Here is a 23475-nt window from a genome sequence, read left to right on the forward strand (position 1 = left end):
AAAACTAGAGGATGAGATGCTTAGATGTAATATTAGGAAGTTGTACTTTACTCAGATGGTAGTAGATAAATGTAACGGGTTCCCACCAGACATGGTGGAGGGTAATACAGTGAGGGAATTTAAAGAGGCATGGCATAAACACAAAAGCTATCCTGACCAAAGACTGATAAGGGTTTGATCCACTTACATCAGGAAGAAATGTAAGTAGCTGTGGAGTAGATAGTAGTGGGTTTGGTGTCGCTGGGAAGTAGACAAAATATGAGAAGGGAGTGCATTATCCCATTCCCAGGGATTGAAGAAAGTCCCAGGTCTGGTGATCACCCTAATGTGAAGTCATTTCCAGATTAATTTACCCCAAAAATCTTCACTTTCACTTTGAAAACCTGGCATTGTTGCAACAACTGTGAGAGTTATATTAAAGCTTTTAGCCTGAGTTTGGAGTTAGTTCAAGAACTTGCCTATTACAAAATCCCAGCTCCCAGTATCCTAAAAAAGAAAGGACTCTTCAAGTCTTAGTTCTTGGACTGCATGATTTTGAGACTTGAACTCCCAGTAAGTATGATAATAATGAGTGTTATATTCCAGCAACAACTGGACAGCTGCAGGTTGACCAACCCTACATTAAGGCATTTATTTAAATAGATGTTTTTTTCACACCTTTCAGTTTCTGAAAATTCCCATATGGCCCTTTCTCATGGATGGCCTGTCACTCGTACTGTGCTGCTGTGGATGGAGTATCGCTAGTTAAATACAACCACAAAACCGGGAAGCGGTTTAAAAAAGGACGCACAGAGGCCAGTCCTGTAATTATACTTAACAGCTGTTTACATCATAACTTGACTTTCAGATGGTCAAATGTGAAGCAGGTGTAAAATCTGGAAACGCTTCCACTTATTGTCTATCCAGACCTTGTTTTAAAAAAAAAAAAATTGTGCTTAATATTATATAGGGGTTTTTTTTGTTATTTATTGTTTTTTCAAAAATCTGGATTGCATTATTTTCAAACCTCTATGATTTCTAAGTCACAATCGTTCTGTAAAGTATAGTTCGTGAAAACTCTTTTTGTGGTTATATATGTATCTGATTCACATATGTACACCCTCACATACACATAAAATACATTTTCTATTATATATATATGTATTTAGGTATATATATCACATATACACTGATTCACGTATGTACACCCTCACATACACATAAAATACATTTTATATTTATATATCACATACACATTGATTCACATACACACACCCTCACATACACATAAAATAAATTTTATATAATATATATATGTTTTTAGATATATATATCACATATACACTGATTCACGGATGTACACCTTCACATACACATAAAATACATTTTATATTTATATATCACATACACATTGATTCACATACACACACCCTCACATACACATAAAATACATTTTATATAATATATATATAATTGGGATGAAGGAGGGACGCAGCCAATCAGGAACTGAGGCAACCTCAGGCAATCAGGGGATTTGAGAAGTCTCTCCTGATTGGCTGAGACCGCCTTCACTCAGACTACTCATTATGGGACAATGCATTGTCCCGGATTGAGGCTGCCTGGGAATTAAAAGTCTCATTGAGGGACTGTTCCGTGCAATCCGGGACATTCGGTCACCCTATACATGTCCCTATCTCCTTTTCTGCAGCTCCAGTCCTTGTTCTTCTGTCTTCTTTCATTGTCCGCTTCTCCGTAGTGTCAGAGAGTACGTGTGTTAGACAGAGTGAGTAGAAGAGCAGTGAAAGCAAATAAAAATTCAAAGCTCCCTGTTAATTTTTGTTTGTTTCGTTGGGGTCCCTCTTCATTTTCATACATTAGTACGAATTAACAAAATTGGCAAATTTTATTAAAATTAAAATTCGTACAAATCTAAATGCACAACTCTACAGCACACACACATACTGGTGCCTGAAAAACATTGCTTGGGGCAACAAATTGGCACCCTTGTCAAGGTGCCGCCTGGGTCTCATGGACCCACCAGAACCCATGTAAGGGCCGGTTCTGGATTGGATGTTCATACAGATGCATCGCTGTCCCGCTGAGTGTAACTCCGCTGCTGGATTTATGGTGTGTTCTGTCTCAGGTTCAGGTGAACTCGGCAATGTAGAGAACAGCTCAGTGAAGTAGAAGTTCATCCAGGTATCATTCGTACTTAAGAGGAGTCATCTGGTCGCAGGCAATAAGTGCTTAGCTGAATACATAAGTCACATTTTATTGCATAGATCTTATAGGTACTTAGGTTACTTCTGTCATCCCTCGCTGGATCTTACAACCTAATTCAAGACAGTGAGATATTAATCTTGGGTCAAACACAGTTCTTATACGATGTGAACAAGAGCAGTTAACTAACAAAATGCTGATTCCTTGCAATACTTTGCTTTACTATTATCCGAGCTACACCCTTGTAGGTTTTCTTTGGATCTCAGTTGCAGTACTTTGTGTGGATTCCTGGAACATGGCATTATTATAATAGAAAATACTCTGTTCATCTGAAATGTCAGGGCTATGCTTGTTCTCAGCGTGCCTTCACATATCTGTTCTTTTCCATGTGAGCTAAAATTTTTTCTTAGATTTTTTTAAGAGTACGGCTAACCTGAACTCACAGCTCCTTCCTGTAACTGTTTATTCAATGGGCAACCCTATAGTTCAAAGCTCTCCCAACGCTCTTTAACTAAGGGTTTATTAGAAGCATAATTCTTGGTACTGTTGAATGCCCAACCCGTTCCCAGAAAAAAATGTGTAATCTTGTAACGTTTACCCCATTTATTATTTTTTCCCTGGAATTCTTAATTATCATGTGACACAAAAGCAGATGCTAATAGGTTGCCGCAATAGTTACCCTTCTTAGTGGTTTTGTTATGCGGTTACATATTTAAGAGGACAGAATAAAATTGCATATCTTTTTTTAGATTGTTCTGAGAGAATGTATTAGAAAGTAAATCACCAAACACCAATCTATAGTTTTTTAAGGCCGGTAATTCATTAAATATACATGGATCTGCGGCATATTCCCGTAAACCAGGGGCAGATGGCCTTGTCTGGAGAACAGGTCCCCCCGTGTGCTGCTACTCAGTGGGCAAGTTACAAAGGATCTCCCCAACCAGCCCATTTGTACGATGGAGAACTGTGCCTAACCAGCACGTCCTCCATACCATGCTGTACCTGGCACTGTACATTACTTCTGTAGCAGCATACCTTGGCACCTGGAAAGGATGGTGGCCATGGAGATCAGGCCTCGATCAGCACCAAACATGAATACATTGCTACATGCATTTTATGTAAATGTCACATTGTCGCAGGCAAAGCAGGTAATGAGAGATACAGAGAAACACAGAATAGTAAAAGGAAGCGCATTTGAAATGGGAAAAACATATTGCCTTCTTGTTTTGGTTTCCTCTGATCAGAAGACATCTAGGACTAAAGAGTTGGCTACCAGATAGAAGAGACTCAGATAGGAATTAGCTAATTGTGGCCCTTCTTGTTATACTGGGGACAAATAAAAAGTATGCTTCTCTCTCTTCTCAGGATTTTATGGTGGAATCAACAGAGAATGAAAGGTGTGACACCGTACCGAATCTGAAATCCAAAGGGTGCAGACAAGAGTCAATAGAACATCCTTCAGTTCAAGTGCAGGTTCTCAGCACCAAGGACACAAGCAGCCAGGTCACTCCGTCAGAGGTTTCTGTTCACCTAAGACCAGGTTAGTGGTGGAATATTTGGAATCGCACACAATAAAGTGTTTTGTCTGTGTATGTCACATTTTGGTTTATTGTGCAATAATTATTCTATATTAGGGGTCTCCAAACTTCTCAGTGCGAGGGCCACATCCTATATTTCACACATTTCCTTGGTGGCAAAGAAAAAAAAATAGTTTTATAAATAAATACATTTTATTTGGGACTTTTTGGAGTAATCAGCATGTTATGATTAAGAAGAAAAGAGAAATGTGACAATTACAAAAAGAAAAGATGCTGTGCTCACACCTACTCATCTGGAAACAGTGATCAACTGAATATGACATGCAAAGTTTTCACTAGTAGACAAGTTAAAGGGGTATGAGGGGTTAGAACACTTTTTTTCTGACATTTATTATTATTAATATTATTAGTATTAATAGCAACTTTTCCAACTCTTCAGAGAGCAGCATGACATGATTATAGAATCAGAGATCCTCTGGGATCTCTTTTGTAATCAGACAGAACCACAGATGAGGTTGTGGTGACATCACTGAAGTCAGTATATGTATTTTTATATTGGGGGGAGGGATTATATATATATATATATATATATATATATATATATATATATATATACACGGTATTATTTGACATGGGAGAAAACCGATTTCTCTATTAACTCAGAGATCGCAGTGTTGGATAGTGTAACCTCTCAGCAGGATGTACTATTACGTCCTATGGTTGTTCTGACCATTTTTTCCGGATGTAATAGTATACCCTAAGGTTGTTAATGGGATAATGGCCCACGAAAGCTGCATTCTGCTCTGTTTTGGCACCTGCAGACACAGCCTCATACCATGTTAAAATTAGCCACCAGGGTAGTTATTACCAGTCATTTCTAAAGATAATAACTGAATATTATTTTAATAGCGATGACTCATTACTAATTCAGCTGAATGCTGTGTACTAAAAAAAAAGGCCCCCGGGGGTTTGCAGTCACACAGCTGCAGGCAAATTAGTATAATAGTAGCCCAATATTGCATTATGGCATTATATTTATATATCAGTATGTGTCTATTTTATCTTTATGCTTGTATAATCATACCAATATGGCCCAGTAAGCAGAGATGTCTTAGCTAGAGAGAACAGATGTCCGCTTTTTATATTCCGATTCTGTTTTGATATTACAAATTATCCACCAATTGTAATAAAAAAATGTATTGCAAATACCAATTTGGATTTTATTTATGACGTGTGTAATCTAAATAATCACACTATTATTCTTATTAATACTCTGTTAACTACTAACATATTACGTAGTTCTCTTCAACTTAAACATGGGGTGGAGTGGAGGACCCTGTCCGTGCGATCTAGCCTGATGGTGCTTTCATACAAAGTTCCTGGCAAGAGTGGTGGGCTTTTGAGTGCCCTGCTCATGGTTCATTTTGTCTCAAGACCACTTTTAAAACAGGATAGACACCACAAACACAAAAGTTTTGAAAATCCTTTCTTATTTTTTTGAAGGAACCCCATCCAGCACTGAGTGCTAACAATGCATTGATCAGATTCCTCAGACAGACACTTTAGCCATTTTCCAATGCAGGTTTTAGCAGCTGTCACTTACAGAACAATCTGATCTCCTTGGCAGGGGAATATGACTTTCCCATTAATTAGTAAATGCAAGAAAGTGAAATTTGAGAATGTAGGAAATCCTGGAACTGGAATCCTCACCTTCTATAAGTAACTTGAAAACTGTGGAAACGGAGAAACAGCCCACCCTACTCTCCAAATAATCCACCTAAAAGAACTCAAATTAGATATTTTCACAGCATCTTTTTGGGGCTAATACTTCGACTGCCAAGGGAAGTCATCCTACAGAACATATGAAGGTCTATATATATATATATATATATATATATATATATATATATATATATATATGTGTGTGTGTGTGTATAGGTGTTTGTATAGGTTTGTGTGTGTTTTTGTTATTTATATTTATAGCACATAAACTGGTATTTTACGGTATTTCAATACGCGCTTATGTGCTGCATGACCTTGTTCTTGTTAGGTTCCAATTTTTCTCTTTAATGAGCCAATCATGGCACTGCCCAATTAGCGCTTTACACTTTTTCTTCACAAATTGCCTAAGGAATATGAGATCATAAAAAACAACCCTTTAAGAAGTCTTTAAAATAACACGTCAATGAAATAATGGAAAATATTCACTCAAAGTACTGCTGTTAAGTTTTAAACGGCTGAAAATACTGTGTACTTTAGGTAATGAAAAGTCTAGACTTTTTGGGGCCGAATTATAAAACGCTTGGCCCGGCGCTACTGAAACACATGAATGGTCATGTTGGCACAAGCGAGCTGACGTGATTTTCTTTGTGAATGTGTGTTTTTTCCTTTAATTTTTGCTAGCCTTCTGTTTAATTCTTTAATTTTTATTCATTGTAAACGGTCAGTTATTGGCATAATTCAACCGGAACCGATAAATACGTAAAAACCATACAGTAACCAAACCATATAATTATCTGCATTGGCAGTAATATGAAGTAGTCAGGTGCTTGTGATGTAATAGAATCGCTATGCTCAAATAATGTCATTTTGCCAGCCAGATCTAAATTGATCTGCCGTGAGACGCCCAGCTCAGAATTCCTCTACCTTCTTAATACCGAAAGCAGAAGTGCAGCGGGGAAGAATTCAATTGAAATACAAATACATATGAAAATTATTTTATATTTGTTTTATCCTGTTCTCTTGATGGAATCCACAGCATGTCAACCAGATACAACTTTACAAATGGTAACCAGCTGGTTCTACGAGAATTTCCTCCGATTTAACTGTACATTATGCAGAGCCAACAGCCTTTCTTAAAAGGTGTTCATGTGGTTGGCCTTTTAGAATTAAGGAAGTTTTACTGTACTAAGAGGGTAGTAGATAAGTGGAACAGCCTCCTGGCAAAAGTTAAATGCATATGATGATCCTGATTTGGTGTAAAAGGACCAAATAAAGCTTTACAGCAAGAAAAATGTGCAGACTATTAAGACTTCCGTCAGCCACCCTTAAAGGGATAGTGCGATCTTAAGGCTGTTGCAGAAAATTGAAGGGACTTTGGGGCATACCTCTGCCTGGTTCTTTTAAATGTGACCATTTTGCTTGTTTTCAGAGAAATCTAAGATTGTATATTAAATATCAACTAACCGCACGCTATATATACATGGCAAAAACTAGAACTCAAGCCAAGGATATTCTTGTACTCAGAGTTTTGTACTTTTTTTAGGCATTACGCGTCTCATTGCCAAATATTTGAACCTATTAAATTAAGAAATTACTCCTCCCAGGAGTCATTTTCTGGGTAGCTGCAGATGTTGCGAAGGAGGATCACAGTTTAAATATAATAATATTTAATCTGTATGTAATAATATTATGGGTTTGGGAATTGCATACATTAATTCACTGCCTGTTTATCCAGCTGGATTTATAATTTAATTTACATTTTGCTGATATTATGATTTATTACATTTAATTAAGCCAGATTTTCAACATCATGGCTCTTCTCGTATGCTTGCTACCAGCCCCGGTTTCGTAATATTCTTAAAAATGATGATTTCAATTTAGAGAAGCCTACGTTTTTTCTCCTTTTGCTTCCTCCTCCACACCAGAAAACTTACATATTGTACATGTTAAATGCATATGTGTCCTGATTTGTTTGCAATTAAACGGGAACTATACAGAGCTTTCCTTGCTGATCACTCCTGGATAATGTATAGTGAGAAGAAACTGAAATGGAATCTTTAAAATAAAAAATAAATAAATATATATATATATATATATATATATATATATATATATATAAAAAAAAAGTGACATTAAAAATACAATATATGGACCTCTGTACACTTTCATTATTTTAAGTTTTAGAATAGGATCAGTTTGATGCAGATTTTCTAGCCGCATCCATCAAGTGAGGACCATGGCAGTTCTGGGTTGAGCTGGATATAGACATTGTATTCCTGAATACTGCAAAGGTCTGTCCCTAACACGTAAAAGGTTGTCCAGACATGATGATCTTGCATACGTTGCACAGAGTCATCTCAGTACCAAGGATTTATTTGCCTTTTACATGTGTATTAACTGCAAAAACTTAGACATCTGATCTTGTTAGAGGCTTTGTTGGTTGAAAGCCTGAAGAATCCACCGCTAGTTGGGTTGGGGCAGAATGGTCCCCCTGAACTCACAAGGTCATAGGGTCTACTGAGCCAGAAATCCTTCCTAGGCAAGAAAAGAAGACTGGGACACGTTGTGGGATGTGGCACGTGGTACGATCATAGTTTTTCCCTACGTTGGAGCCGTGTGCCTTGGCAATATGGAGATTAAAGTGCTGGGGCCATTCAGAAGAGACCTGAAGAAGAAATGTTAGAGGCGGCATGCAAAAAAACATATAATGCCATCTATCACTCTGCATCTGTTGCCAAACTTCCAACACTCTCTTTTATGCATATTCGGCGAGTGTGTTGAAAAAAATTGTGGCTAGTTAAGCCTGATGGGAGTTATATGTAGAAATAGCTGGCCACTCAATGCTACTTTGTGCCTTATGGTATAAAACATGGGTAGTTTATTGCTAAAAATAATAGATCATTTATCCAAGCTTTATTGTTTAGTTTAAAATCATTCCCAGACCGCCTCTATAAGATATGGCCTTAATAAACCTCGACATATGTGGAAAATCTAACTTCAGTGACATTTTAGGAGAAAAGCCATGCAGCTAATTGATTTTTACAATAACTGTTACATACTTCCTAGCCAGCTATATTTATGATTAAAGGCAAAATCTGAGTTTGTTTTTATTTTGTTACTTTCTATTTCCTTTAATTTAACTTGGTTCTCTGTCATGCTTATTCCACTATTCCACCGTGTTCTATGCATTTGGCCTGTGATCTGTTACTGATAATGGCCTCACTGATTTAATCAAGGAACTTTCTCATAGAGTTGAAAGATGAAGAAAAGACATAAGGGGTTTCTTGCTAAACATTTGTCAAAATAGTTACAGTGAGAAGAAAAATCTAATTTCACTTCATTAACAAGAAATTACGGAGGAACAACTCAACCCTGCTTTGCGGAAGGAACTGTAGACAATAAATAATCCGAGATAACTGTCTATATGCTAATCCATAAAAATGGACTGATCCATCAGCTGCCAACAAGTTCATTAGCAAACCAACCACTCTGGAACTTTGATAAATCTTGTTTTCTATGGAGTTCCATATCTGAAAGATATTGGAGATAGAGAAGGCTAAGAGGTTTTAAACCACCCCAACCAAAAATAAGCAAATCTTAGATCTGGAACACTCCAGCCCTCACATTTACCCTTAAATTGTCCATAAGAGAGTAATCCCGGTAGTCTTGGAATAAACCATGTACCCTCCTCAACACCAGGTGGTTCCTGACAAACCCTAAAGCATCCTTTAGACCATAGTAATTATACAATAGTGAATTACAGTATATGACCAAAAGTATGAGGGCATCCCTCCTTTTATTGAGCTTAGGCGCATTGCTAACATCAATCACATAGGTGTATAACATCCACACATAGGCAGCCATCTCCATAGATTAACACTGACAGTAAAATGGGTCGTACTGAAGAGCTCAGTGACTTTAAATGTGGCACTTCCATAGCATGCCAACTTCCCACAAGTCAGTTTGTGAAATTTGTGCCCTGCTAGATCTATCCCGTTCCACGAGTCCAAGCACACTCACAGAGCGCGGCTGTTGAAAATTAAAGTGCGTACAAATTGCCAGTCCTCTGTAGCATCACTCTCAACAGACCTCCAAACTGTCTCTGGAAGCAACATCAGCACAAGCAATGTGTGTGTCAGCCGCTTCATGAAATGGATTTCTATGGCCAAGCAGCTGCACAAAAGCCGAGCATGAGTATGTGCAATGCCAAGCATCGTCTGAAGTAATGTAAAGCACACCGCCTCTGGACTGGAGAAGTGGAAAAGTGTTCTCTGGAGGGCTGAATCAAGCTTCTTCTGTAAATCTGATGGATGATTCTGGGTTTGAGGGATGTCAGGAGAACACTACCTACCGGAATACATCGTGGAGGAGGGATAACGGTTTGGGGCTGTTTTTCCGGATTTGGGCCCCTTAGTTCCAGTGAAGGCTAATATTAATCCAGCATATCAAGACATTTGGCACCAGTTTGGGGAAGGTGCTTTCCTGTTCCATCATGACTGCGCCCCTGTTCACCAAGCAAGGCCCATAAAGACATGGCTTGACAAGTTTGATTTGGAGAAACCTGCACAGAGCCCTGACCTTAACCCCACTGAACACCCTTGCGTGACCTTGTCATCCAAAACCAAATAAAGCGCATGGTTTTGGAATGGGATGTCCAACATGCTCATATAGGTGTAATGGCCAGGTGTCCACATACTTTCAGTCATATAGTGTCTCTCTATTAAACAGTCTGCTGGATGGAAATCAATGACACGTAACTAAATATCAATAATATAACTTCAATTGCAATGGGAAAAATAGATAGAATTGATTACATTGTGTATTAATGTGTTACAATTCTTATCATATGTTACTCAGTTCTTTAACCCTTCATTATTCACCAGTACCATGTAAGATTTCTGTTGAAACACTGTGTACATTGTATTAATAATAATAATCTTCCCAAACTGTTTTGGGTTTTTTTTAGGTGCAAAAGCAAATTTCATGTTACAAGTTCGCCATCTAGAGAAATACCCAGTAGATCTTTATTATTTGGTTGATGTCTCGGCTTCAATGCGCAAAAGTATTGAAAAACTCAATTCCATAGGATTTGACTTGTCTCAAAAAATGGCAAATTTCACGAACGACATCAGGTTTGGATTTGGGTCATTTGTGGATAAACCTCTGTCGCCTTATATAAGTATCCACCCACTAAGGATTAAAAATCAGTGCAGGTAAGTAAAACACCTTGAGCATGCTTGATATTTCCTTCATCCAAAACTTCTTATTCATCCTTATTTCCATGTCTGTCGAATCTGTATTCAGGTGGGTATAATACTGTTTTCCCTGCATTCCAGGCAGTCTTTCGGCCATGTATATTTTTACAAGGGTTTTTTTTAAAAAAAAAAACTTGTGATGGGTCATGTTTGGAAATTGTCAAAAAATGAAAGTTCCCAGACATTGCAACTTTATTATTGATTAACCCGCCGTGAAGTGTTATGTGATACAAGTGTTTACATTGTATTAAAAAAAGAAGGGAATAAATAAAAGGTTAATCATGTCTTAGACAGCCATCCGATTTACAAAAAATGGGCTAAATAAATAATTTTTTTACAGTGAAGGTAGAGAGTTTGCATACATTATTTATTATTCCATCTACTGAGTAATAAAGCTGAGGACTGCACATATATTACATTGCGTGTGCGAAGGTTATTTTAGATTCAAAGAAGGTTAGTTAAACAAATAACATCATCTAAGACCAATGTGTTGATTGTCTTACTTATCTGTCAGTCCGGGGCTGGGCAGCTAAAAATATCTATTTTACCAGCTACACAATAAAATGCAAATAATGCGCAAGATAAGTGGACCTGTAACAACATATTTTTGATTAAGCTGGAATGCGAGATTACAAAGGTTACTAAAAATGTGTTATAGCCTTTACGGACGTAGGAAACATTACAAAGGAATAGGAATGCCGGAATAGGAATCAAAGCTAATCTTAAGTAGCCCTCTCGCGCTAGCTGGAATTTAGTCTGGTAGCATCTCCACTGCGTCCACTGTTCCTGTAGCCAAAGGTCTGGTTGGGCTGTCTCATTGTTCAAAGTAGACCCTAAAAAGGCTGTTTCACTTGGGCAAAATTTTAATTGCACTCTCTAGTGTGTTAAGCGCATAAACCTACACAGACCCTTTTAAAGGTTTAATCATAGAAACTTTTATTTCTGTGGCAACAATCTATCACTGCCTTTTTTTGATTCACATGACAATTAAGTGTTCTTGGCAAAAATATACATGGTTCAATAATTATTTCTGGAAATGGTTTGGGCATAGATCAATGCTAGGAATAACATATTTGGGATTCATCTAAGCATTTCAAATGTGAATGAAAGAGAATTTAATGGTTCTGCACCCTGGAACTGAGCAACAACACATGAAGCATTGCAGCAATCTGAGTGGGTAGCGGACACAAAAAAAGTAACGTCCAGATCCGCGTCTACTCTAGACAAAGAATTGTAAACATGTCAAACTAGGAGCTTCTGGGCCATTTCTGGAAGAAATACTTGTGTCTGTATGAACGCACTTACCTATCTCAGAGATGTCGATATATAATAACTTGCCTTCTTTCTATCTAGTGATTTTCATCTGCATTGCATGCCTCCTCATGGATTTATCCACGTGCTGCCCTTAACAGACAATATTACCGAATTCAAAAATATTGTTGGGAAGCAGAAAATTTCCGGGAATATCGATACGCCAGAAGGTGCGTTTGATGCAATGCTGCAGGCAGCTGTTTGCCATGTAAGTGTCCCCCTGAAAATGAGTTTTGCAATGTGAAATGAGTTCTGGGACCCATAAGAACTGATGGCATTTGAATGTTTTCTCACACACACATAAGATAAATGTGCAAAACCGTGTGATATAACTGAAGAAGACTTAAGTTGTCTTGAAAGCTTACACTCTTATCCTACTCAGTCAACCATAAATGTATCACTTTGACTTTTTTCAAGTTGGTTTATTCAAGATTGAGTGAAGTGAGAAATAGATCTCTTCTTTTTGTTAAATAGGCTTGTCGTTTTGTAGTACACTTACCTATTTGGGTACTTGCTGCTTTAACTTAGCAGCTACATTATCGTCTGTGCATCAGCTTTCGGGACTAACACAACAAAAAGTACTGTATTTCCCCAAGTAAAAGACGCTCCCGAAATTTTAAAAATATATATTACATAAAGTTATTGTACTGGCTGCCTGGGCATGATATGAGTGTGATTGATGCTAGCTGCTAGCAATTGCACTCCTATCATGCTCAGGCAGCCAGTACATGCACATCACTTTCAGCCTCCCTGTGCCCCCTCTCTGTGCCCCCTACACACGGATCCATGATATCACACACACACACATATATTCCTTAATTTACTCCCCCACCTTACCTGAACTCCAGATCTTCTGGTGCCGCTCGCAGACTTCCGTGGGGGGCGCTGTTTCCCTCTGCGTTGCTCTAGCAGGAACAGGAACTGAGCGGAGTCATGTGATGCAATGTGCAGTCACGTGACTCCACTGGGTTCCTGTGTCGCCGTGACGGATCAAGAGACGCTGCTGAGCAAAACAGGTAAGCAGCAGGTCCCCTTTCCGGTCCCCTTTTCTAGTAAAAAAATATTTTTTAAATCTACCACCACTGTATAAAACGCACCCAATTTTTAGACCCCAAATTTTTATCAAAATGGTGCGTCTTATTCATGGGTAAATACGGTAAGTGCTCATAAAATAAGGTCAATATTCTAGAAAAAACACTTGTGTGTTCCAAGAGTTCCAGGCTTGGGTTCCTCGCTTGTTTGCTGACAGGCTAAGGTCTACAATGGTGTAATGTCCCACATCTAACTGGGGCAAGAGAGGGCATACTTTTTTTTAAATCAAACCTAGTGGCATTAACATGATGAACCACCACAAGGAAGAAGCCCAGGAGCCAACTTCATATTGGGATTGCAAGTTGTTGATGACAATCTTGATTGCTACAGTGTTAATAATCAATACTATGTATGACTCGAAGGTAAATTATAATTGTAACACTAACATTTTCGGCATATCTCTTGTAGTTTTGAAATAACCCATGTCAGTGTATTTGACGTTGATTAAAACGTAGAATAATTAAATGCTGACTTGTTTTGATGTTTCAGAAAGATATTGGCTGGCGGAAAGAAGCGAAGCGTTTGCTTATCGTTATGACGGATCAAACTTCTCACTTAGCACTTGATAGCAAATTAGCAGGCATAGTGCTTCCTAACGATGGAAAGTGCCACCTTAAAGACAATGTTTACACAAGATCTACAGATATGGTAAGATAAATTTAAATCAGTTGATTTAGTACTGAAAATGAATTTTTTTTTCCTTTGACATTTTTCTTTACTTTTATATTTTTTTGTATCTATGCATTTTAGTATTTTTACTAGATTTTTCATAATAAATTTAAAATAATTTTAAATGAATACAATGTATTTCTGTTTGATATTATACATTTCCTCTCGATTTTTTGACAGTGTAAATAGGGTTATTTTTTTTACTGACATGTAACGTTTCATTTCGAATGTGCGTATACATTCCTCATTTATATGTATATATTCCAGATCTTCGGCAGGTTTCACACATTCATTGACCTTGACATTCTGTGTTTTTTTGTAAATTGCTTTTCCCTAATTTGACTTCTCCCCCAGGCAGTGAGCTTTGGAGGGAGGGTGGGAGGAGGAGGAATCGCCAGTGACCCTTGCTCACTTCAGTGTCTTGTAGTTTATTTTAGAAAAGGTCTACAGAGACCATACAATCTTTTATTTGTTTTTGTAAGGCAAGAATTCCTGTTAAATTATCCAGCTGCCCTCTGGACAGGTAGTAGGTTACTGCTCATATAAGTGATAGTATCAGAAAAGATTGCTGCTGATAGCCCGTTAGCGCTTCTGATGATGTCACCGGGGGGATTAATATTACATCGTATTTTATTTATAGAGCGCCGGCAAATTCTGTAACGCTTCTACAGTAGCGGAGAATGAAAACTATTAATAACACAGTGCAAGATTTTGTGCCACAATTAAATAATCCTGGACAAATGTTGCTTGAGTAAGGGTTTAGGCTTATAACAGTACTAGAGGTGATCCGTGCTACTTTTTGTTACAAAAGTGTTAAATTTAACCAAACAGGTAGAACAGCACCGTTTTAAAACCGTGTCCCTTATGGCTACCATCTCAGTTTGTTTCTTTCCTCTTTTTCCGCAGGAGCACCCATCTTTAGGGTTACTTGGACAAAAATTAGCCGACAACCATGTCTTAGGGGTTTTTGCTGTGCAAGGAAGTCAGTACCACTGGTATAAGGTAATGTTTTTCTAAATGTTTGGCAAAAAACATCATTCGTAGGTAGATGTTTACTTTAATTGGCAATGGATCTGCTAATTAACATGACTTCACTAGAGTCAAGAAGTCTTTTATTTCACTCTTATATGGGCTAAACTGCCATTATCTTTAGGGGGATCTGCCATCATCTGGGTCGATGCAGTCTGAGATATCTTGAAAAGGTGTATCTTGAAGGACTTGTGTTACCGCGTTATTTCATACTATATGTTTCCATTCCAATTTAAATTCTATCTTTACAGGGTTTGTTGCCATTGCTGCCAGGAACAATAGCCAAGCAATTGGACTCAACAGCATCTAATATGAAGGAGTTGGTAGTCGATGCATATCAGGTTAGCACAGTCAACAGCTACAAGTTTCATCTCATTGTTTTATTTAATCATTTGACTTGTAGAATCCCCGGCTCAATAATTAAATTGGTTCTGGATTATGGTGGTGGAAGCATGGAGCATAGAGCTTCTAGGGCAGGAGGAGATTAGATGCAAATATATTTCAACAAAAGTTCTAGTGCAATAGCATATTGTGGTTTTATCACTTTTACAGAGAAAGATATTATTTTGACATGAAGCTGTATCCAGAACACAGTACAGGCCCTGTTATGGTGAACCGTGTTTTAATAAGATTTATTACACACAGTTTAAAAACAGGCTTACGTGATCTACTTGGGAACTCTCAGGATCCTATTGTGTGCCTTTGGGTTCTATCTTTACTCAGAGTCATTTTATTATTATATATGTTATCTCTCCAACCTGCTGCCCTCCTGCTGCTGCAGGACTACATCTCCCATCCTCCTCAGCCAGCCCCTTAGCTGAAAGAGCATTATGGGAGATGTAGTCCCGCAGCAGCTGGAGGGCCGCAGGTTGGACGCCCCTGTAATAGAAGCATGTTGGTATTTTAAAGTTGCGCACCATCCATAAACCCAGGCGGTTCAAGTATATCTCTATCACCCCTTCCTTTTTAGTGTTGGCTGCCCAGAGCTCCCCTCTCCTGAGAGTGTGATAATGTGACAGGGCTAGCCCCAGTTCACCTTGAGGATTAGGGTAGGTGGGAGTGAGTGGAACTGGACGAGCAGTGAGTGTGACCAAATACCACACCCCTGCCCGACCTTGGGGAAGCAGCACTTCACTCCTAACAAGTCCTCAGTGTGTGAGACAGACACTGGAATTGGGGAAGTTCTGGTACCTTAAAGCCCCGCACATAACTAACACACCTACAGACAGTAAAACACAGAATAACACACACACTCACTCTAACACACAAACACACTCACTCTTCTAGCACAAACCCAGTCTGTCTTCAGGGCAGCTGGCACATGGTTCGCTCGCTACTACCGCGGGGCCACATTACTCGGTTGAGCCCTCCTCTGTGGGTAGACCAGCCTGCCCCTGACTGGGTATGCAGTGTGATATGGTGGGACATTAAGGCCCCACTTGGGACAATGCCTATGAGCCAACGACAGCTGCAGTTTATGAGTTCACTGCTTATCACATATTAGCGTTTTACATATTTCTTTCCATTTAGCTTCTCCTTAATGCTCTGTTATTCAGTCAAATCTGCTAATCCTTGGCAAAAGTCTTTACAATCCACATTAATTCCTCTGTGATGTCAGTTTCAGCCTTTCCTTTTTTTCCTTTGAATTAATATTCTATTTCTTTGTAAATATAAATGGATTTGAGATCTACAAAACAAAAAAACAATTGTTTGCTGCAAAATCCTGAAAAAAAATGTGCATCAAAACATATTTTATCCGTTTCGCTATCGAACAATAACAGTAAAGTGTTATTTTTTCAGTAAGTCAGCACAAATTGTGCCTCATGAGAGGACAACGCTGGATAGATAATAAAGCATTGTAACGTAACCTGTTTCTGCACTTTCTTTTATTTGCTTTATAGAACACAGTAAATGTCCACAAAAAAAGACATTGTGCTGTTTGACCGGTATTTGGTTCGTGGCGACCGCCGAGCAGATATCACAGTGCTTTCTTTATGTCCGACACTGATTCTATTCAGAATCATTCAAACAATCAAGCTTTTCAAATCAGTAAAAAAATACTGAATCGGCTTATGTCTTGTTGCAGAAGCTACTTTCAGAAGTTCAGATTCAAGTGGATAATCCTCTCCGAGGAGTGCACGTTAATATCACTGCTATATGTCCTGATGGAAGCAGACACTCAGGAGCGGAAGGTTGTCATGATGTCAAAAGCAACGATAAGGTACAGTGAGGTATAGCTTGTTATTCTATGTATCATCATGAAGCCCAACAGGAGGCAAAACACATGATGGGCATGGAAATGTATCAGTATTATCATTAATGGCCCAGAACGAGATATTTGTAGCATTACACAATGGGGCTAGTAGTTAAATGTTTTTGTTAGTCTGGATGTGATTTATCTGTTACATATAATTTTTTTTCCAGATAAGGCAAAAATAGCCATTGGTGGATTAATTCTAGAATCACTAGAATCTATGTTTTAACTAAGCAATTGTAAGAGATAGATTCTAGAGGGCTTTTCAAATTCTGGAACACAACACCCCATCAATGAGTATTACATATTAGTACTTTGAAAGTACCGGTACTTCAATATGCATTCTTTACCTGTAAATGTACCTATGTCCAGGAAGGCAATTAACCACTTTGTTACCTGTACCTGTATATCCCGTATTTTTCACAGCGGCAGAGGTATCTCTCTGCTGCTGCATGGCAGATCAGGCTGTTAATAGACTCCTGACCCCCTGTCAGAAGAAGCTTCCTGCTGACTTATCATGTGTAACATTGCACTGTGCGATCAGGCATTCTCTTCCGGTAAGTGTTACTTATGAAACCCACCGGAAGGTCACTGCTGGACAGGAGAGACTCCGTAGCCTCAGCAATGGAAGGCTATGGAGCCCTGCTTGCTGATCCCAGTGTGATCAGTGTAGGAGAAATCGGAGTGAAGAGTGAGGAACAATGTTTCTCCCTGTTCCCACAAAGGTAAAAATAGGTAGCATTTTTTTCATGAAATATATAAAAAAAATAAGTAAATAAACAATAGTGAGATCAGTGCAAAGAAAGAAACAAAAAGAATAATAATAAATATCCAATATTAATACATATTAAAAATACCCTGACATTCCACTGTCCTAACAATTATACCCCCACCCCTGTTCACTACCCACAAGCCTCTTAAGTCAGAAGTATTACAAATACTATGTAAGGGATGGATGTGGCCCTCTAGAACATAAAAATATGGGGTATGTCTGTGTGGAAGAAATTCTAAGCAAAATTTCAAACAAAATTGTTTTAATTTTAGTATAGGTTTTTTTACATACTAGCACAATTATTATTTTTTCATAATAATGAAAGCCCTATTTGTTCTGAAAAATGGATGGTAAGGAAAGGAATACAAAAAAGTAACCGAATTCCCCCCTACATACAGTGCTGTTCTTGTGCTTTTTCTAAAGAGAATATTGCTGACCGTTTAGCGAGAACAGTTGTAATATTTTGCCTCACCTTAGTAAATTTAACCTTTGTTTGACCCGCACATCTGCTATGGGAAATGATTGCACAAACTGTAGATTAAATGTGTCAAACTATTCCATCTGCACTTTCCACCTTGATTTAAATTATTCAGCATTGCAAACTGCTGCCAAATTCTTATCCCAACTCCAGTGTTAGACGCGCTCTAAAGGTCATGTCATTAATCTATGCAGTGGAAAGATATTGTTAAAATAGCCCGACTCTTAAATTCTGGATTAAAAAATAACAAAAATAAAAAAAAAGTTGGTCTCTATTAGTTTTAATAAAGAACAGGCGCATTTGATGGTTCAAAGGGAACATACCGCAAAGAGTAAGTTAGCAGTAATATCAGAAAGCCTCTGTTTCATGTGACTCGAATATTAAAACTATTTTTCCCACTCATCCATCTATGATATATTGGTTTTAATTGTTTCAAATATATTCAACCTTAAAGTATATTACAGGGATTTACTGGGGCCTATTCACTAAAGTGAGAGTTTGCTGGACCATTGGAGTTTCCACTCAGCTTAATGATGCATTACGATAGGCCACCCCTAGCCAGTATCTCATGCCTTAGGAGCCGAGCTGGCTCTCTCCAGCAAACTCATGTTTTTGTGAATAAATCCTATTGTGTTTCTTAGTTGCGTGCTACTAGCAACATTTTCCATATGAGAAAAAAATATATTTTTTGCCCTTTTTGGCAAGTAGTAAGCAGCTTAGTTTTGAGATGCTGCAGAGCCTTTAAATAAAAGGACAAAGAGAATACGAAGAGAATGGAAGCAATAAATAATTGTTACAGATGCTCAATAAAATAAATGTACAAATCCCAAGAACCTGCTAAAATATAGCAGTGGCTGTGATTTGAATAATTTAGGACAGTCCACTTTTATAGGTTTTTCATGAACTATATGTAGTCTCCCTGTGGTGCATTGTGTTGTGCAGTATTTGACTGAGAACAGACTTTATAGCCTTCCCTACCGTGCATCCCGCAAAGCTTTAGCTATCTCGTGTTGTTAACACAAGAAAAAAAAATTCTCCCTCGTCATATCAGTTTGGTCCTGCCCCTGCAATCAGTCCAAAAGAGGCACATTTCTTATACATGATAGAATCAACAACCCCAAACATATTCGTTAACCTTCATAGGCCGCATCAGGTGGTACAGTTGTTACCCCTCTAGTGATCAAAGAGGTCCATGTCTGGCCTTCTCACAGTAGCGGAGATCAAGAGATGAAATGACATACAAAAAAGTTTGGAAACAGCCTGCCTTCAGTGCGTCCCTGCTCGAGTGTCTGAAAATTTAGCTCACTTGTGCCATCACTAGAGCTTTTTCCTTTGCTATAGCATAAGTGAGTTAACTCCTGAACAGACACTCCTGGACAGACACACACTGTTGGGCCATTAAGTGGTTGTCCTTCGTTGAGTTGTATATGTCATTTTTATCTTGCTGCTCTCCTCTGGTCTCTTTCCCTACAATCAATAGCCGTATGCACATGGGGTCCCCAGAACTGTACACAATACTGTAGAGATCTGTAAAGTGGAAAAACCATCTCCCTCTTCCTGCTACAAACCTTCTGTCACTCAACCATCATTTTATCCATTCAACTATTTTAACACCCAAACCAAAACAGTGCTATTTATTTTCTATGAGGAACAGTGTCAAATTACTGAAATCCAGATAGGATATATATACTGCTTCTCCCCAATCTACCCAGTTAAAAAATTATTTCGTTTTATGAGTAACCCCGTTGCCGACCCGGCTACATTTGACCTCACCGGCTGTTGACCCTGGCCTGACCCTCGCTTCGCCCTGGAGCTGCTTTGGCTATTGCTGTCAGTGCCTGTCGCCACAGCTGGCTCGCCTGTCTCTGCACCGGGGTTCCCACTTACTCATTCCTTACACACCCTTTAACATGGTTTCCATTAATCTCTCAGCTGCTGACCTAAGACTTACTGGGCTGTAGTTGGCTGAGTGTTCCCTGCTACCTTTTTTGAAAAGTGGTAGTAAAATCGCCAACTTCCAATCTACTGGATCTACTCCTGCCAGTAGTAACTGGTTAATAAGTCTGCTAATGGTTTTTCCAGGCCGCTCTTTTAATAACTTGGAGTGTATTCCATCAGATTATGTTTTTACTTCAGAGAGTTCCAGTAGAACCTATTCCTATTTCTCTTTTTTTAACAAAGGTCCCTTCGTTTCACAAGTATTTATCTAAGCAGTCGACTAGATCTTTGTCCTCATTTATATAACGCTTCATTTGCCTTTAACCCCTTAATGACAAAGCCCGTACATGTATGGGCTCAAAATGCATTATTTTCAATGGGTTTAGGGACCACCCATTGTGCTTAAGGGGTTAATCTAACATTTTTTTGTTTGCATTTTCTTCTTCCACTTATATATTTAATGGTTAACACCCTTTTTTTCCCATTTTCTCCTCCGTGCGTGTCTTGGCGCATCTAATAATGCATTTTGCCACTTGTAACATAAATGATGACTTTCGTGGGTTATGTAAATATCACGCTATTAATAAAAATATTGTGTCTGTTTCTTCATCATATAGGTGCTTTTTAATGTAACCATTACGATGGAAACATGTGATGTAGTCGAGGGACATAACTACATTGTGCTTAAACCTATTGGTTTCAATGAAACCGTCCATGTAAGGATACAAAAAACATGTACCTGTCAGTGCAACGACATGTCGAAGGCCAAAGGACGATGTGTCACGGAGGTTCCACCAGACTGTCACACGATGCCATGCATTGAAGGCAACTGTACCCAGGATGAGACGTATCCCTCCGAAAGCTGCCGAGCATCCCCGTCTCTGCCGGCGTGCAGTGGCCGAGGTGTATGCTCGTGTGGAAAATGCTTCTGCCACAAAACCAAACTGGGAAAAATTTATGGGAAATACTGTGAAATGGATGACTTCTCCTGCCCATACCATTATGGCAAATTATGTGCCGGTAAGTGGATAACTTTAAAGCTCTAAAGTTTTTTTGTTTGTTTGTTCTTTTGTTAATGTGAAATGGTTTCTTTCTTTTAACTGATTTGGGGGGTTTTAATTGATTTTGCTGAAAAATGTTCACTGAGCTCTCTAGTATGTTTAGAAAATAAACCGTAGATTAACGGTCATGTAAGTATTTCCTCTAAATTCCATTCACCTGCCAAGCTGCCCCACTCTCCTACTTTTGGGCCAAAGAAGCACCAGCAGACCTGTGAGTGCTTTATAAATTCCAAGTATATGGAGAATAAATATATCATGTATACAGATCCACAGCTGGATTTTATTTGATTCTCCGTCTTGATTGGTTACATATATATATATAAATATATATATATGAATAATTTGAATATTGGCGTAACAGAACTAAAGCACTGTTCTGATTCTTTCGGTAGGTAACGGGGAATGTGAAGATGGCAATTGTAGATGCTTCGGTGGTTGGGAAGGTGATCGCTGCCAATGCACTACATCAAAGAAACACTGTATGGATTCGAATGGGCAGATATGCAGCGGAAGAGGGACATGCACGTGTGGAAAATGCGACTGCACAGACAGCAGAAGCTTCGGCAATTTATGTCAACACTGCTCTAGATGTGGCAACACCTGCACTGACAACTGGTATGGCGTTTTCTTAACTTTTATTATTAAATAGTTTTGCAAAGATCAGTATACAAAGTATTTATCAAAATTGCTATTATGCTTTGTGCCAATGTAAAAACAAACAGAACACTGGTTTTCCCTAGTTCATATATTGCAGCGTTTAGGGTGTCCAAAGTGAGACATCTTCTTGGGGTATATGGCTAGATGAAAGGCAGGGGTATGTTTAGAGGTTGGGCTGGGTGCAGGACCTTACCCATCCACAGCCACCTTGCAATGTATCTGTGCAAAAATGGGACCATTCAGTAGGACAGCAGGACATTTGTCTGAAAATCGGGACTGTCCTGCATAAAACATGACACTTGGGAGAAATGCTGCTTTCAGTGGACAATGAGTTTTTCTTAAAAAATGCATTACACCATTCTTATTACATATATTTCTAAACTGGAGTTTCTCGAGTGATTATTTAAAGAAGTCCCAGGAGTGCCAGTAACTATCTTTGGATGTTATATGATTTACTGTTGCAGCTACTTGGCACCGGGCAAAGAAAGTGGTGATTGGAGTGCAACTGTTAATTTTGGACTGATATATATATATATATATATATATATATATATATATATATACTCATTTATATGGTAAACATTTTAGGACAAAAAAATCTGATGGATTTTATTGAAGTAATCAGTAGTATTTCTCAAATTGAACTTTTTCGGGTTTCTTCCCTAATTAAAGAAGCATCAGAATCTGCCGGTGCACCTCTGAAGAAAATTGTGTGACATTATGTAGTATAATTATGAAGGAATCAGCTGATTAGTTAAAGGGTGTAGTTGCCATAGCAGCAGAAAACATGGTTATAGTGTGCATGGTGGCCAAGTCTCACTTTTTTGCTGGTGTCAGACAGCTATACATGTCGTCATTAATGAAGCCAAGAGCAAAACAAAATGCCCTTGGAACGTGTGTATGCAGGCATCTGGTCCCTGTGCATGCACGCTTGGTGACGTTTCATGCATATCATGTAAGTTCCAGTTGAGCAGACATGCAGAGCTTCATGTTATACGCTATTCATAGACCATGGCTTTCTACCTTGATCCTTGAATAAAGCGTGACTCCCCTTTAGAAATTCTCTGCTGCTTCATGTTTTGGCACTAATGAAAAATGAATAAAATGAAGGATCTGTAAGGTTGCTTCGCACACTGGAACACTCAGTTTAAACATACAAGCAGCATATCCTGTTTTCCTAAATACTCAGAACTGCGTGTTACAAACGCTAATCTTCCAACTGTTTACTTCAGTCCTCTCTCCAGTCCGTTATATGCAGAAAGTATATCACTAGTACCATCAATGCTTTCAAATCCATCCCAAGTTCAACGTAACAGCTTATTCACTTTAAGTTTTGATTTTTTTTATTGTCATCAGCAATTTGGGAATTTTGGTTGAGTTAATTGTACCGGCTGTTAAAAACCAAGTTAAAAAAAAAGTAATTTAAATGACCTATTTACCTGCTGATTGTGATATTTACCTAAATCACCCTCATATTGTACATTTTTAATTTATGTTTCA

At 38.4% G+C, this 23475-nt stretch overlaps 1 protein-coding gene across 1 annotated transcript in view; it reads left to right on the forward strand.

Annotated features, from left to right (window-relative positions):
• The window catches only part of ITGB8 (integrin subunit beta 8), a 44986-nt gene that overhangs the window by 16132 nt on the left and 5379 nt on the right, over positions 1-23475 (forward strand). The window contains exons 3-11 of the mRNA XM_053467579.1: positions 3565-3739; positions 10426-10672; positions 12068-12233; positions 13607-13765; positions 14693-14788; positions 15067-15156; positions 16902-17036; positions 20875-21277; positions 21711-21933. Of these exons, the coding sequence (XP_053323554.1) occupies positions 3565-3739; positions 10426-10672; positions 12068-12233; positions 13607-13765; positions 14693-14788; positions 15067-15156; positions 16902-17036; positions 20875-21277; positions 21711-21933 (1694 nt within the window). The remainder of the gene's footprint in view (positions 1-3564; positions 3740-10425; positions 10673-12067; positions 12234-13606; positions 13766-14692; positions 14789-15066; positions 15157-16901; positions 17037-20874; positions 21278-21710; positions 21934-23475) is intronic.

This window comes from Spea bombifrons, chromosome 5 (genome assembly GCF_027358695.1).
Source record: "Spea bombifrons isolate aSpeBom1 chromosome 5, aSpeBom1.2.pri, whole genome shotgun sequence".
Classification (NCBI taxonomy): domain Eukaryota; kingdom Metazoa; phylum Chordata; class Amphibia; order Anura; family Pelobatidae; genus Spea; species Spea bombifrons.